Source organism: Brassica napus, chromosome C3, assembly GCF_020379485.1.
Source record: "Brassica napus cultivar Da-Ae chromosome C3, Da-Ae, whole genome shotgun sequence".
Taxonomy (NCBI): Eukaryota; Viridiplantae; Streptophyta; class Magnoliopsida; order Brassicales; family Brassicaceae; genus Brassica; species Brassica napus.
In genome coordinates, this window is record NC_063446.1 from 9,813,370 (window position 1) to 9,829,735 (window position 16,366).

Consider the following 16,366-nt stretch of genomic DNA (forward strand, 5'->3'; position numbering starts at 1 on the left):
AGTATTTATAAATTCAAGTAAAATATGCAAATCCGGAAGTTTTCCCTCGGATTTGAGTCTTTGTATTTTTAACTAAAAAATCCAAACAAATCCATTATAAAATCAAATATATTAGTAAATCCGTACGATTGAATAACACTTGATTTGATACAGAATTTATGAATCATTAAATCAATAACACATGATTTTAATACAGATTTGAAAATCATAGAACCAATAACCCTAGATTTAGTTCGGATTTTCAAATCCATTAAAATACAACAACCAATAACCCCTACTTAATGTCTATGTTTCCTTGTTCAAATTGGAGTTTAAACTTTATTGGCAAACAAATGACCACTTTCGACCGTCTTTGAAGTGTAGGCCCAGTCTGTTTTTTTTTTTACAAATATTTAGAACATTGTAACATCAATAAAATAAATCATAAACGGTTAAGCAAGGAACCAAGCAGACGAGAGTGCTGGTGGTCGATACTCTTGGATGTGAACGATTCAAATAAAGGAAGTGCATAAATCAAAGTGTCCCATTATTCGGAGGGAAAGAAAACAAGTACAAGTACAAGTCTGTCAGAGACATTCTCAATGACATAAATGAAATAGCATTATTCTGAGGGAAACACAAAAGCAAGAAAGAAAAAAAAAAAAAGCTCAAGTCTTTCAAAGACATGAGATGAGACTACGATTTGATTACTAAACCTATATAGCTTATTCAATTGCAAATATTAAGTGCCATTATTCTGAGGAAAGACAAAAAAAGAAAAAAAAGATTTTACAAATCTTACAATGTCATGAGAGTTTCCACGTGATTGGAATAAGTAGAGGCGATCCGGAGAGGTTTGTCCCCCAAACCATTCCGGCGCCTGTATTGGTCATCCGCAACTCCATCAACCACGCTTCTTCTGAAGCTGTTTCCCTTAGGATCAAAATATATAATATGGAAGGGATTCACCAAAGCTAATAGTACATACATGATACATAAATATACATGATACAACTTGGATACATGGGTGAAAACCGACTTGATATGCATATGCCTAAATTGAACCCGAAAATAGGAGGAACCGACCTGAGTTATACGATTTTTACCCGAAAATATATTCAAAATACCCATAACCATTAAAACCCAAAAATTTGCGGTTTTTGATGAGTATTAGAAAAGATGACCCAAACTTACTCGGACTTGACATGATCTGACCCAAACCCAAACCAAAAAAAAATAAGTATCTAGTTTAAATATTTAAGAACCAGTGGAACAGGATCCAACAAGATCCGACTTGAGGACCGAATGTCCATACCTAGATGAGATTATGTATTTTTTTAGACAACAAATGTGGAATTGTGGTTTTGTTAGAAATATATAAAATCAAAGAAATAAAATAAAATATATAGTTTAGAGTGATGACTTGGTTTACTACATAATTGATTCAGATATTTAACTTGGTTAACTTTGGTTTATATTTTTATTAGAATTTTTTTTGTTGATTTGGTTCTAGATAACTCGTTATCCATCAATTTATTTATACCCAATTCTTTTATCAATTAAAACCCATGGTTTGGATTCAGATATTTAACTTGTTTAAATTTTGTATATAATTTTGTTATAATTTGGATGAAGAAAACTCATTATACATCAACTTATTTATACCCATTTTTTTATCAATTAAAATGGATTGAGTTTATCCTTTTTAACATCAGAAAATGTATCTTTAGTCACAAACGTGGAAATGTTTTAAGTACCAACAAGAAAGACACCAGTCTTTAGGTGAAAACAAAAACAAAAGTTCTAGCAGATATTGACCAATCTCGAGATGACTCCTCACACACTCCTTAGGTGCCCTTCTTTATCCGCTTCATGCGGATTTCATCCGATGGCTTGACCAAAGAGACTGCCGAGGGTCTGTCGCGGTCCTTGTAGACCTTAAGGCAGCTAGGGATATCATACATAACGACGAGAGAATCCTGTAACCAAACCAGAAAGGTTAAAATAATACAAACACAGGAAAGGAAATGAAACTATACCAAAAAGAAAAAAAAAACAATTTAACGCTCACTTACTCGGAGCTTTGACGGTTTGATGTCTGTAGTTACCAAGTGTTTGAATTCACCAGAGCGTAACTGATCCACAAGTATGTCTCTCTTCCTAGGGAGAAGGTCACCATCCATAGAACAAATATCATACTGGGAAGTCTTGAGTTTCAACGCAGCACAGGCATGTCTGACCTGTGGAAGGAGAGAAAGAGAATACACTTAAAAACAGAGACACATCGAGACAGAATTTAGAAACTTATTTCTTGCAAGAGACAACAAACAGAGAAGAGATGCCATTGCAAAAGATGACTGAATTGACGTTAGACTCCAGGAGTTCATGCAGTGACTTCATCTTGTCAACATCATTCTTCACATCAATTTGGTAATGTTCAACATGCTTCTAAAAGATCCAGAAAAAACAAAGTCAGTGCACGGATTTTGTTTGTTGTTTTAATTTTATTAAAAAAATAAAAAACAATAAATCATTTTGTTATAGGATTAAGATTTTTTTTTGTTTATGTAGTGTGAGATTTATTTTAGAATTAAGAGTTCATTTCCTCCACATAAGTTTCAAATAATATTTGTATATTAATAATCATGATGCATACGTAGTTGTTATCAACTTTGTACTTAGGACTATAAGTCTTGGAGTGGAGTGGTTATGAAGCCTTCCTCAGGTGATAACAACCTCGCCAAACGAGTAAAAAACACTCGCGGCACATCTCCTTAGAATTAAGAGTTCATTTCCCCCACATAAGTCCCGGAGTGGTTATAGAGCCTACCTCGGTGGTTGTTTCTAACAACTCTCTCAATGGTTTTGAAGGTTCAACGACAGTTCTAGTAAACTCATCTGTGGAGATGTTGGATTTGTCTTCCAACAGTTTCAAAGGAGCATTCATTGTTCCACCACTCTCTATCGTATCCTTGTTTGCCAGAGAATCATTTCACAGGAAACATACCTCTCTCGATATGCAACTGCAACTCTCTCATAGTTCTTGATCTATCTTAAAACAACTTCACCGGTCCAATACCTCAATGTTTGACTAACTTGACGTGTTACTTAGTCTCCAGAAGAACAGTTTTGAAGGAAGTCTCCCGGATATATATGTGCTATGCCGGTTCATCACTGCACACACTTGACGTTGGCTACAATAGACTAAGCGGTAAGCTTCCAAAGTCTCTTGTAAACTGCTCCTCTCTACGGTTTCTAAGCATTGAGCACAACAAAATCCAAGATTCAAGGCTTTACCAAATTTTCAAGTCCTTGTCCTCCGTTCAAACAGATTCAAGGTCCTTTTGCGTTTTCCGCGCTGCTGCGCATATTTGAAATATCGGATAACAACTTTACTGGAAGCTTGCTACCAAATTACTTTTTGAACTGGAAAGCAACTTCAAGTAAGAATTATATATATGGGGTATGAAACTCAAGAAGCTGTTTCAAGTAGTTACGAAGACGCTATGGATTTGCAATACAAAGGTCTAGTAATGGAGCAGCAGAAGGTCCACCTGTCATATAGCACCATTGATTTTTCTGGAAATAGACTTGAAGGAAACATTCCAGAATCCAGACATTGATTGCACTCAACTTATCCAATAACGCCTTCACAGGTCATATTCCTCTGTCTTTGGCAAACGTTACCGAGCTTCAGTCACTAGACCTTTCCTAAAAACCAACTCTCGGGGACTATTCCAAACGGACCCGAGACCTGCAAGGAACACAGATCACTAGGCAACCAGAATCCTCTTTTGAAGGGAATGCAGGGCTTTGTGGTTTTCCTCTAAAGAAAAGTTGTTTTGTGATTAATGTGCCACCAACACAACAGCCTAAAGAAGAGGAAGACGAGAGGGGAGGGGGAAGAGGAACAAGTTTTGAGCTGGAAGGCAGTCGATATAGGGTTTGGACTAGGACTGTAGCAATAGCACAAGTCATTGCTTTCTACAAGCCAAAGTGTTTCGTCAATATAGTAGGTTCAGACGAGCCCAGATAAAGCAGTGTGTGTGTATGTGTTAAAGTAATAAAAAAAGAGAAAAATAAATAATGGGAACAACGGCTGTTTCAGATCTCTCTATGTTACACCAAGCGATTCAAAACTACACAAATCAAACCTATAAAAACTCTCTTTCTCCCTCCTTTTCCTATCTCAAAACAAGTAAGAAGCTGCTTTCCTTCTATACAAGTCAAGTATCCTTTCCTAAACAACAAAAGAATAGAGACTATATTATAAGTTTAAAGCTCAAGTTGTGGTTGCAGAATCTTGAGGAATGGCTGGTCTCCAAGTTGTTCCCCCAGGACTATTCATCAAAGCGGTCCCAACATTTGCCAACTCTTTCCTAATTGCATCACATCTTTCGTATTCTTTATTCTTCCTTGCGTTTGTCCTCTCCTTCACTCTCTGCAACATATGATCCTCTTTCATTCCAGGGCTCTTTAGTGCCTTCTCTTTTAACTGCTCAAGCACCTGACAACAAGGAAGAAACTTATCTTAATGATGCGGTCCGAGAATGGAACCACTGCCGTAACAGACATTGGCTACTTATCTTAATGATCTAATGGTAACACCAAAGTCAAGCTTAAGAAGTTAGGTCTGATAGGCATTATTAGTTAGAACCAGTTTCTTGACATAATCATCTCACCTTATCATCCACATCCGTTAAATTACGAACATAAGACACTTCATATCCTAGTGTCCAATCACAATTCAAAAATAAAATCAAAACTTTGGATAAACCCAGAAAAGTTAAAGCTTTCTTTGTCCTAAGTGAAGAGAACATCGAAGGTGACGTGCGTCTCCAATGTGGCTGAGATCATAAGCAGTGACACACGCAAACTTACAGTCCAACTCTGCCTTAGACCTCGGGTTTGAACAACTCCTTCTAGAGAGAGAGAGCCAAAACCTCTGTAACTAATAACTGTTCGAGTAAACCACTTTCATTTCTGGTTTGGTTTAAGCAAGACGTAAATGTTAGAGCATCTCCAACCCAAGACTTTATTCTAAGAGGAGCAAAACCTCAAAATGAAGATTTGAAGATTGATTACTTTAACCATGAATCCTTAAAAAAAATTTTAAATATTATTCTTTTTGCATTATAGTCCTTCACATTAACCAAAGTTACTAGTAAGAATAAAACTTCACAAATACATATAAAACATATTTTTTAATATTATACAACACACAATGTTACAATATTATATAATAAAAATAATACAAAATACATATATAGTAAAACAACACACATACACACAAATTTTAAAAAATTACATATAAAATACCAAATTATGCAAGTACTTTTATTTTGTGTGAGCTTTATTTAATATATTTTTCTAATTGTGTGAATTTTATTTTGTGTGAGCTTTAATTATAGTACATTATTTGTATGAATTTTATTTTAATGTTATGTATTATATATTCTATTTTATTTTATTTTGGTGTAGTTAAAATATTCTAAATAAAGTTAGTAGATCTATTTGTGAAAGAAAATAGTTGTAAGGATTAAAAAGAAAATAAATAGTAGTTTTGAGGTTTTAAATAGTGAAACTTCAAATTTGAGGTGTCACTATTCAAAACTTCAAAATTTAAAGATTTGAGGTTTGGTTAAAATGGCAAAAACCTTTAAATTTGAAGATTTGAGGTTGGTTGGAGATGCTCTTAGGATAGGTTCAGGGGTACTTAAGGGTATGATTAATCCCGGTTTTTTTAGCCGGAGTTCTTAACTCATGATTTGATACTTTTTTTATACTTTTCGGCTAAGAAGCGGTTCTCATATCTTTTATTTAAGAGACGGTTCTTAACTTTTCTTATTAACTCCAGTTAAAAGACTGAGGTTAATCATTCTTATAATAGTGAGATGAGAATTAGTAAACTACGTGTCATGTAGCTTTTGGTTTGGATATACCGCTGTTCAGTATTTGTCATAATTAGTTACAGCATCGTCTTAATCAAACTTAAAATTTTGGAGAATATAAATTTAACATTTTATTTGTCTTTCTTCAGGCCGGCTCTATGCACATTCACAAATCACAACGTTCAAAATCAAAACTTATCCAGATTTGTTTTTGTCAGCATTTATCCAGATTTAAAACGTGAACTAGTAGTAGCTACTAACCTTAATAAATAAAAAAGACAATGATGATGTTGATGTTGAAATTTATATCATTCCAAATAACAATCTCGGTGCGATGCGTAAACGTTAATTATTATCGCTTCGTTGTCAGCTACTCACGTTTTTATCATTCTATTTATTTTTGTTTAAATTATCATTCTAGTTTGTTAAATCGTATTGTCTCAATCCAATGTCTTATTATACGAACCGAATAGTGTGTGTAGTACGTTAATGTTTTCGTGCGGGACATCCTGAGACTTAGCCGATCTCCAATGGTTTACTCTATTTTTTTCTTTAAATAGAGTAACTCTATAATATAGTTGGATGTTGATCAAATGGTACTCTATTTTAGAGTAATAAACAAATAAAAAAATTACTCTTTATACAGAGTAAAGAATAGGTTTACACTATTATAGAATAGAATATAGAGTATCATTAAAATATTTTTACTCTAAACTCTATTTTAGAAGAAAAAATAGAATAGGATTAGAGATATACTTATTGGCTTGTAACAAAATATATTCATTTTAATAAATTCCTTTATGGACTTTTTTTGGTCAACTTGTTTATAAACTATTTAACATTTATAAAAAAAATTAAGAGTTAACTTACTGCCTGGGATGAGTTATAAAAGCACATTCTTCGGTGATGGGCTAATTGGCAATGGCTACGGATGCTTTGGTTATCCTTTTTTTTCTAAAATATTTTTATCAAGCAATCATGCTTTAGTTTTAAAAAATAAAACTACACCAAAAAGTTAGAAAAAGAAATATGATAGCTCTTTTTTTTTTCAAAACAGTCTCATATTGATTCTGTAAATCAAACCGGGTGTTCCACATCCAAGTAAATGATAAAAAACAGTTGTTGCCTGACACTACGTGCTTTTATTAAGTGCTTTGAAAATAAATTTAGAACCAAAAAAATTAAAGTCAAAACAAAACAATCACAACCTATTTTCTAAAGCAAAAAATCTAAAATTACATCAGCAACCAATCAACCCCTAAATATTTTTTGCTAACATGTAAATAATTCGTTGGTGAGTTACTCTTTTGAGTATACATATTACTATCTTATATTTAGTTTAGTTATGTTATAAAAAAATTATAAAAGAGAAATTAAATTATTTGTAAGAACATGTGTTTTAAAAATATTCTATTGTATTTTTTTAATAAAAAAATCATTTCTTTCTATTTTTATTATTTTATTTATTTAGTTATGAAATACTCATTGAAATAATTGTTGAGATACCACTAATGAAAATACTGTACGTGGGAAAATAACATATACAAAATACAAGTTGCACAGCATATGAAACTACAACAGATACGCAACTAAAACATTTAACACATACGTAATCTGTAATATTTTGCATATTTTGGACGTTCGACATACTTTAGATGCAAAATCTTTCCAAACAGTTTTACCTTATTGCCTTAACACTAAAGCTAAAATTCTTTTGACATCTTTATATATATAAAAGAGTTTACTCTCTCACTAGAAAGACACCTAGGATGCCATATAGGAAAATCATCTCTTAACAGTTCGACACGTGTTCCTCTCTTCAAAAACTCACTGTTTCATTAACTTGGGAAACCAATTGACGTGGGCTTATCCATGTGTTAAAAACAAAAGCCCATCCCAATTGTCCAATTAATACATCATTTTCGAGAAGGCAACCATTGGCGTTCACCGTCTCCTTCGATCTCTGCATATCTGAACCGCCATTGGAGTTCCTGTATGGTGCTCTGAGACGACCCTTCGTGAAGAATATCTGGAATCAAGCTCGGTTCGTGTCGTTTTGATTGAGATTTTTCCCCTATGAACTGTTACAGATGCATTGATTCATCGCAATTAATAACGTTCTTAACTCATTCAACCCACCCCAAGCACGATTCCTCATTCAATGCACTCTACAAACGATGAATCTCCAGCTATAAAAAGATGAACCTTCATCCCGTTCATCCCGTAGACAGATCACTTTGTAACGAACAATGAGTGGAAAAAGTCTTCGTTTTTCATGTTTTACAGTTTGATTTCATCTCACTCCTTCTCCAAGAAGGCTCTGACGAGATCTCCAGTGACTAATGGGAACTCCACGCTGAAGAAATTCTTCAAACGGCCGTTTCATCATCCGTCTCTGGCTAAACGCATCATCGCGAGACGGCACGGCTCCGTGAAACCGAAGGAGGCAACGTGGGTTTTGGATAAGAGCTTTGATTCTCCAAGAGTTTCTCTAGGAAGTACGAGCTCGGTTATGAAGTTTGTCGTGGCCAGTGCTCTTAAGTTTAAGAAAGGTGATAACAAGTCGCTATTAATGTTATTCACGAAGCAAAGTTTAGTGCTTTTTGATTTTTGATTAAAAAGTGTTTTTTGATTTGATGTCTTTTGGTTCTGTATCATCCGTTAGATTGTTTGTAATTGTTGTGTTGATTAGGACGGCTATTGCCATTGAAACGTGAGGAGAGAAGTGAAGATATTGAAAACTTTGTCTGGTCATGATAATCTCCTCATTTCTATGATGCATATGAGGATCATGATGATGTCTACATTGTGATGGAGCAAGCTCTCTTTTAGCTCATACTTCTTTGGAGAGTCTTAAAGAAGTGGTTTGTTGCTTTAGGCTAGGCTATGTGAAGAAGGTTTTGGAGATGTCTACCAACAGAGCAATAACAACAGTTGTAAGAAAAGATTTAGAGCCAAATTCTGTAATGAGAAACTTAAGAGCCAATCTTCATGCTAATAATATCTTTTATGTTTTCAGGTTCTGAGCCAACATTACAGATGAAGCTTCAGCCATGTTAAGAAGGTGTTCTATTCTGTTTTAATAACATGCCAATGTTTTTATCTCTATCTATATATCTCTTTTTATTTGGATGCATTGTCGACTCTTTATTTACTTTTTTTCCAGGTGATCCAGTGGGCAAAATAGGCAGAATAACCACACGCTCTTTGTTTAAGAGTTGTGTTGACCACATTGTGATGTCTCCACTTTTTTTAAAAAAAAAACCGATTAGTCTCCACTTTGATTGATAATTTTCCATGCTTAAATGATAGAAAAGAATGTGTCACTGATATACAAAAGATAGTTATGCAGATTTTCTAGAGTGCAGTTTGAAACTGATTGAACATCCAACGTAAATGGTTTAACTTCAAAAGGATCAATCTTGAGAGAAGAGATTTTCTAGACTATTAAAAGAGTAAAAAAGATTTGATTGAATTACATTGATTGAATCAAAATCAGTAAACAAAAAAAAATGTCATATCAGATCAATTAAAGTACAAACCCATGACCTGGGTTTCAAAATAGTGATTGCGCTCAATGGTGATGAGTTTTGTGCGTTGCGCGGATGTCTTAGAAAAGATGTTAGGTTTGTATACAATGTGGAAGAGAGATTAACATAATAAACATGAAAAGAACACGAAGCTTTAGAGAGAGATTAACATAATAAACATGCCCACAACATAGTGAGAGTTAATTACTTTACTAAGAAACGACCAATGCCTTTTTGGTACAAGACCAAAAAATTTTTGGGTTATTCAGTGACTAAAGCTACGATATGCAGTATTTCTTTGTTAAAAGTTAAAACATAGAACATAAAATAAAAATACAAACAATTTGAATCATCTGTAGTTAGACTAAAACTATAGCAAAATAATAATTTTCTATTAAACTTTTAATAAATAAATAATTTTATGGTTTTTAAAATAAATATTCAAATAAATTGATAAATTGTTTTAATAAAAAACATGAAAACTAATTTAATTTCAGTTGAAAATAAGTTAAACATTTTAAATATATTTATATTATTTGTTCATTTGTTTATCCGCGGGCCTACTCTAGTATAATATAAAGTGTAAAGGGAATTAATATGGAAAAATAACTGAATGTGACTATTACAAAATCGACACATTACTATTTTTGTTTGACTTCGGTTAATATTTCTTTAAGAACCAAATTAACAAAATTGCTCCCCCTGAATCATTCTAATAAAATGATGTAAGATTCATATACATGCAGAAACGAAAGATATCTCAACGACGAATATAGAGGAAATATTAATTTGGTTTACAAAAGACCCTTCCAAGTCTTAACGACAACACAAAATCAAAATCAGAACTCGGGTATGTCCGAAAGTTCTTCAATCCTACGACTACTATTGAAAACCTCAAACCAAAACTCCAGATCATCATTATACAATTTCGAGTTATTATAACTATATATTTTACTATTGCTATTTAGCATTCCCTCCCAATCCTCTACCATTTTCTCTTTACTATTCTTATTATCTACCGATACAACGTCAGACCAAAAACTATCATCAACCAATGCAGAAATATCCTCGTACGACATCATTTCGTCCGCCTTGTTATTATTTAAAATCTCTAATGTTGTAAATTGTTGGGTAGGAGTTGTGTCGACAATCACAGATTCTTTGTCTTCATGTGCGGTCTCGTTAGTTCCGTTAAGCTCATTGGTGACTCCGCCATTGTTGCGGTCTTTGTTGAGTCTTTTCTTCAAATGAGTGTGCCAAACATTTTTAATTTCATTGTCGGTCCGTCCTGGCAATTTTGCAGCAATCGCAGACCATCTAAATAATAACAAACAAACGAAACTAAACACTATTAGGAAAATTGTCTTACATATAATATAGTATGGATTTCATCAATTATCACTTTAGTACTTTAATATTGCTTTTTAAAGCGGAAACATGGAGATAGAAGAAGACAACAAACCAAAAGCTAATATGTTTTGCATCGATCGAGGTGCATATTTTGTCTAATAGTTATAATATTGAAGGTTGTTTGGGGTTTATTCAGTCACAAACTATGAAAACAAAGTAACTAAATCTTTTGATACTGAGCAAAAAATCACGGGTATGAATCTCTTCCTTAGCCCCCACACTGTTAAAACTAAAATATTTTACAAATATTGGAAATAACAAAAATCGTTTATAAGCTTAGACTATGTTACAATCTTAATAAAATTCTAGATGATGAAAAGCTTAGACTAAAGTCTACTTATAGAGTAATTTAACCAAAGAAAATTTGCAAAGTGGGAAAAGTAAAAGGAAAATAAAATCGTCGACCCATAAGCATTTTTGATTTTGTAACCCTCTTTCAAGGAATCGTTAACAGGTTGATGATTACTCTTCTGTAAGCAAACAAAGACAAACCTGTTGCCCAAGACTTCATGTAGATTGATGATAGTTTGTTCGTCTTGAGGAGTGAAATTGCCACGTTTGATGTCTGGTCTCAGATAATTGATCCAACGAAGTCTGCAACTTTTCCCACATCTAAGTAAACCTAAATAAAGTGTCCAAAAACACCAGAAGAGTATTGCTTACAGATCAAGAACACTATTGATAGAAAATAAATATACAAAATAAATGAAAATCACCTGCGTGTTTGGGAAGCGCTCGCCAGTTAGAATGGCCATAGAGATTAATATAGTTAATCAAGATTTGATCTTCTTCGGGAGTCCACGGTCCTCTCTTTACCCCCATTTTCTCACAACATGGTGCTCTTCCCATTTTTTCCGTTGCAGTCTCAAGAAAATAAAACTAAAATTTACAAGTTTTCCTCTTCAATCGAATAAAATGATTAGAAGGCAGTTTGTTGGATGGGTATGGTGTTCTATGAGAGCTAAAGAAGCCAAATGTTAATTTGAAGGGAACATGCGATGGAGACGTCTAGAGTGATTATTATATATAGAAAAATTATTATTATATTGTGACAAACGACATATTATTTTGATAATACAATGCAACCGTGGGACAATTCCAAGTTGAAAGTTACTCATACTTTTGATTCACAATCACACAGCCCAAAGTTTCCAACTATTTATTTTTCTGTTTGTTTGCATTTAATTACATTTCGCAGCAGCATGCAAAATGTTTCTAACGTTGTAAAAAATGTTTTTAATTAGCATTTAAGACAAAAATGAATAACTAATATGATTTTCTTATTATTAACTAAAAGAAAGCATATTGTGACGTTCTACTGTATATTCCCTATGTAATCGATGTTATATTGTTCTGCTGCCAATGCAGCCCTCAAAATTTGCTTTTTATGTTCATACAAAAGAAGAAATAATATTTAAGCAAAGGCACATAAGAAATAGCACTAGAAAAGGGTGGACAAAATTTCCGAAACTCTATTCGAGGTTCGTCCCGATGTTTTTTCAGTATCCGGAAGTTCAGCTTCATATTAATACATATACATCAAATACATGTTAAAAGTTCTGAACTAGAGTACTGGTAACCTACCAGTACTTATTTTTATTTTCTTATGATACGTTTTTTAAAATCCTTACAGTTTATATATATACAAAAAGTACATAGACCTACTGTTTATTGCTTAGTTAATTATATTCATGTATGGTTTAGTTAGTGAGTTATGAAACCTGTATTATTCACTCAGGCCTGTATTCACTGCTAGCTCGGACATATCATTTATATATAAATTTGAACGCATATTCTGTTCACACACGGAAAAGCTACTTTGATGAGTCAATTGAGAAAAAATAACATGACGTAAAAAGGCTTTATGAATAATACTTGTGTATGTGCACAAAAAAAAGAATAATACTAATGTAAGAGGAAGCATATATCCAAATTAGATATACATAAAATGTCAAAGAAAGAGGCTAGTGCTCAATCCAAATCAGATCATGGCCCAAAATTAATTAAACTTTTTGATTTTAATCAATCTTGTTTGATGACCTATAAATCAATAAGAAACATTAAAAATTTAAAAGTTTCATATTCTTCTTCTTTTACACCAGGAGGTGGTCCGCACCTCACGGTTCGACTAAACCCCCTAAGATCGGGAGCAAAGACCGGTTATTTAATATCTTCCCAGGTTATCAAACGTATTCAAAATGGGATCTCTAACACAAGTGCCTCGGATCCTTTCCAGTTGATCCAGTTCGTCATGGGTAAGTGTCATATTCTTTGTATTATAATTGTAAATAACAGTTGATGATGAATAAAATTTCATACGTAGGGCTACAAAACAATATAGAGGTACACGTTAAGGGGTCCCTCTTTACTTATATGACTAAGATCTGTACCATGCGCGGGATCAACATTGTATATATAAATATATTTTACATATTAAATGTTTTTTTTATATATTATAAAATAATATACATATTGGATAATGAAAAAATCAGTAACTATTACGTATATAATTAAATTGGTGTGAATACATAAATAATTTTTATTAATCCAAACAATCAGTTTTTCTATTTTCTATTTTATATAATTAAATTTACATAATATATACATAGATAAATAGTAGGAAAATTGCCAAATATGACTCACAACTTGATTTCAAATGCAAAATTAAACTCAAACTTGAATCAAATACAAAAGTAACCTAAAAGGCTATTGAAATTACAACCAGCCCTTTGTGAACAAACAAAAAAACCAAATTTTTTTTACGTTTCTAACCTCCGTAAGTCGTCTGTCCAGACGACTTTACAGTAAGTCGTCCAGACGACTTATTGGAAAGTCGTCTAGTCTAGTTCTACTTAGAAATAATTTTAAAATTTTGTAAAAAGTATTTTGATAAGTGAAAAATTGAAATCATGTAATTAACATATGTTTTAAGAGATATAAATTAAGATATAACAAAAGTTAATTGTTTTCAACATAGATGAGTGAAAGTAATGAGTCATGATATTCTTCGGTTTAGGTTTTGCCAACATATGTTGTAGTATTGTATGTGTTCTTAGGGTTAGATTTTGGAATGCATAAATGTTTTTTTGAAAACTTTAAAATTTACCTAAGTGTGTTTATTTCCGTGTATAGTAAATACTATTTAAGTATAACTACGGCTTTATAACGTGGTTAGTTAGTTAATTTAGTCAATTTAGTTTAGGGGTTAAATTTAGGGTATGTGACGACTTACTAGTAAGTCGTCTGATGTACAATATTCAACAGACGACTTACTAGTAAGTCGTCCAAACCGGACCGAACCTTTAATTTTACAATGTACTTTTAAACCTAACCGGATTATTTACCGGACATATATAAGGTGTTTTTTTATTCACTTTTTCGCGAAATTAAGAAAACCCTAACGCCGTTTCTCTCAAGGGCGATTTCCGTCGATTCTCTCTAATCCATCGTTCTCACCGCCGGTTATCTCTCTGCCGTTATTACCGCCGTTCTCACCACCGTTCTCACAGCCGCTTCCTCTATTTAAGATCTGAGAGGAAACCCTAGTGCGCATTCTTTCAGAGGCGTCTTGTTGAACAAATCTGGAAAAAAATTCCAATTTCATACCTTAAACTAGTGAGATGACTTCCTTAGCACACGTTGATCAAAAAAAAAACTTCCTTAGCACACAGAGTCTTCTCCAACCACCCAGAACCTCAAACGAAAGTAACCCACCAAGAATAGTATGCTTGAATGGCTCTATCAACCATAAAAAACTTTGAATCAAAAGCTTGAGTTTTTTGGATGAATATGGAGCCAAAGTGAAAGAGATGTTGTTTTTAGTTCATAACAAGTGAGAAAGAGAGAGTGTAAATTGATTTTAGATGCATTAAGAGCTTCAAATTGGTTGTTCATTGTGGTTGGGGTTTTGATGGCAATGACAATCTTGTAAATACTTGAAGATGATGAGGTTGAGAGAGTAAAAAAACCATTTTCGAAAAGAAAAAAAAATTAATGGCATTTTCGTAAATAATGTGAACATTTGGGGTGAATAGAGCAAAAAAAAATAAAAAAGAAGGAGATGTTAGTTTTGTGTTTGACTTTGAGTTTTGAGTCAAATTTGCAAAAAAACCCTAAATAGTATATTTTAATATTGATATATTGTTAAATGATGCGTTCTACTTATTTGAATCTTTTATAACAAAAAAAATAAATCGCTAATAACAAATTTTCATTGTGCAATGTTTTTGAAAGTTTTAGTAATTTATAATTTTTATAAACATTCAATGCAAATTTTAAATATTAAGTTATGAGTATTTGTTCAAAGATTTTATCAGAAAAAAATTGTTCAAAACAAATTTCAAAATTAAAATATTTATGTATTTTTTATGGTATATAGATTAATTAAAAGATATTAATATATATATATATATATATATGAGACTTTCTACTTCCATAATTTTGTAATAATTTGTATCTTGTCATAAAAAAAAATCATGGATCATAAAAATTTCAATGTGAAACTTTTTAAAAAGTTAAAAATATAACATATACGGAAAAATATAATTTTTTATTATATGATTAATGTGATTGTTTTATTTATTTTAATAACTTAAAGTTAAACAAAAATGATAGATAATGCACTAATTTGTATCAAATCTTTATGATTCAAAATTATTAATTGTCATATATACTTTAGCCACATTAGGCAATTCCGTAAATTTTTATTTAAGGAAAGAATTGAGAATATTGATAATTAATTTATGGTTAGTTTAATAAAAAGCTTATTACCACTTGGTTAAAAGAAATTATATATGAACACGGGTACCGTCCTGGGTTCGATTCTCCATGGCCACCCAGGCGTCTTAAGTGGTAAGAAAACGCGGATCCTGCGGACCTCATAGTGATCAGTCCTTTGGCATAGAAAGCCTTTGGGATCACACTACGGTTATCAAAAAAAAAAAAAATTTATTATATATTTAGATGGACCAACATATTTCTTTAAGAATTCTAAGAATAATTGTGGTGATAACAAATCGATTATCTTGATCATCAAATGTGAGACTCTTCTCTTGTCGAGAGTTAGTTATATTAACACATTTATGCTTAAATATTTTAATCTACGTGATGTATGTTTCAATAATTCATCATTGTAAAGAGGATATGCATGTGAAGAATCTCTATATATGAGTACGACTAAATTAGCGTCGTCTCTTTGCATAATTACGCCTTGTTAACGTTTTCATTGCGTTTGAACTTTGATTATACATAACTCACAGTAGATGTTTTTTTTTTACAAATAACATTTTGCAAAAAAACAAATGTTAAAAGTTCGTGTTATCTTTAACCGCGAACTTGAACTACATGCATTTGAAACAACAACACAATTAAATAATTTCTTCGGTACTATGATATTCTCTTTTTCGGGGAAAGAGTTTATTTCTTCGATATATCCACCTTGATTCTATTTATTTAGTTGCTTTGCCTTATTATGGGACAGCCAAAAATCATGTCTTTATTTTGTTTTAGAAAAAAAAAATCTTTAAAACATCACAACTAGGTTGTTAACGACTAAGT

General features: G+C 32.3%; 2 protein-coding genes across 2 annotated transcripts; both read right to left on the reverse strand.

Annotated features, from left to right (window-relative positions):
• Positions 1–1,826: 1,826 nt before the first annotated feature.
• LOC106448085 (ATP-dependent RNA helicase FAL1-like) lies at positions 1,827–2,926 on the reverse strand. Its single transcript, XM_013890014.1, has 4 exons — positions 2,810–2,926; positions 2,302–2,427; positions 2,055–2,219; positions 1,827–1,958 (listed from the first exon to the last, which is right to left on the reverse strand). Exons 1-4 carry the CDS (start codon positions 2,924–2,926, stop codon positions 1,827–1,829), a joined length of 540 nt encoding a protein of 179 aa, XP_013745468.1.
• Positions 2,927–4,026: 1,100 nt separating this feature from the next.
• Positions 4,027–13,255, reverse strand: LOC106449380 (transcription factor MYB14). Its single transcript, XM_013891149.3, has 3 exons — positions 11,527–13,255; positions 11,303–11,432; positions 4,027–10,717 (listed from the first exon to the last, which is right to left on the reverse strand). The coding sequence occupies exons 1-3, from the start codon at positions 11,657–11,659 to the stop codon at positions 10,240–10,242; spliced, it is 741 nt and encodes a 246-aa protein (XP_013746603.1). The 5' UTR covers positions 11,660–13,255; the 3' UTR covers positions 4,027–10,239.
• Between the last annotated feature and the right edge of the window lie 3,111 nt (positions 13,256–16,366).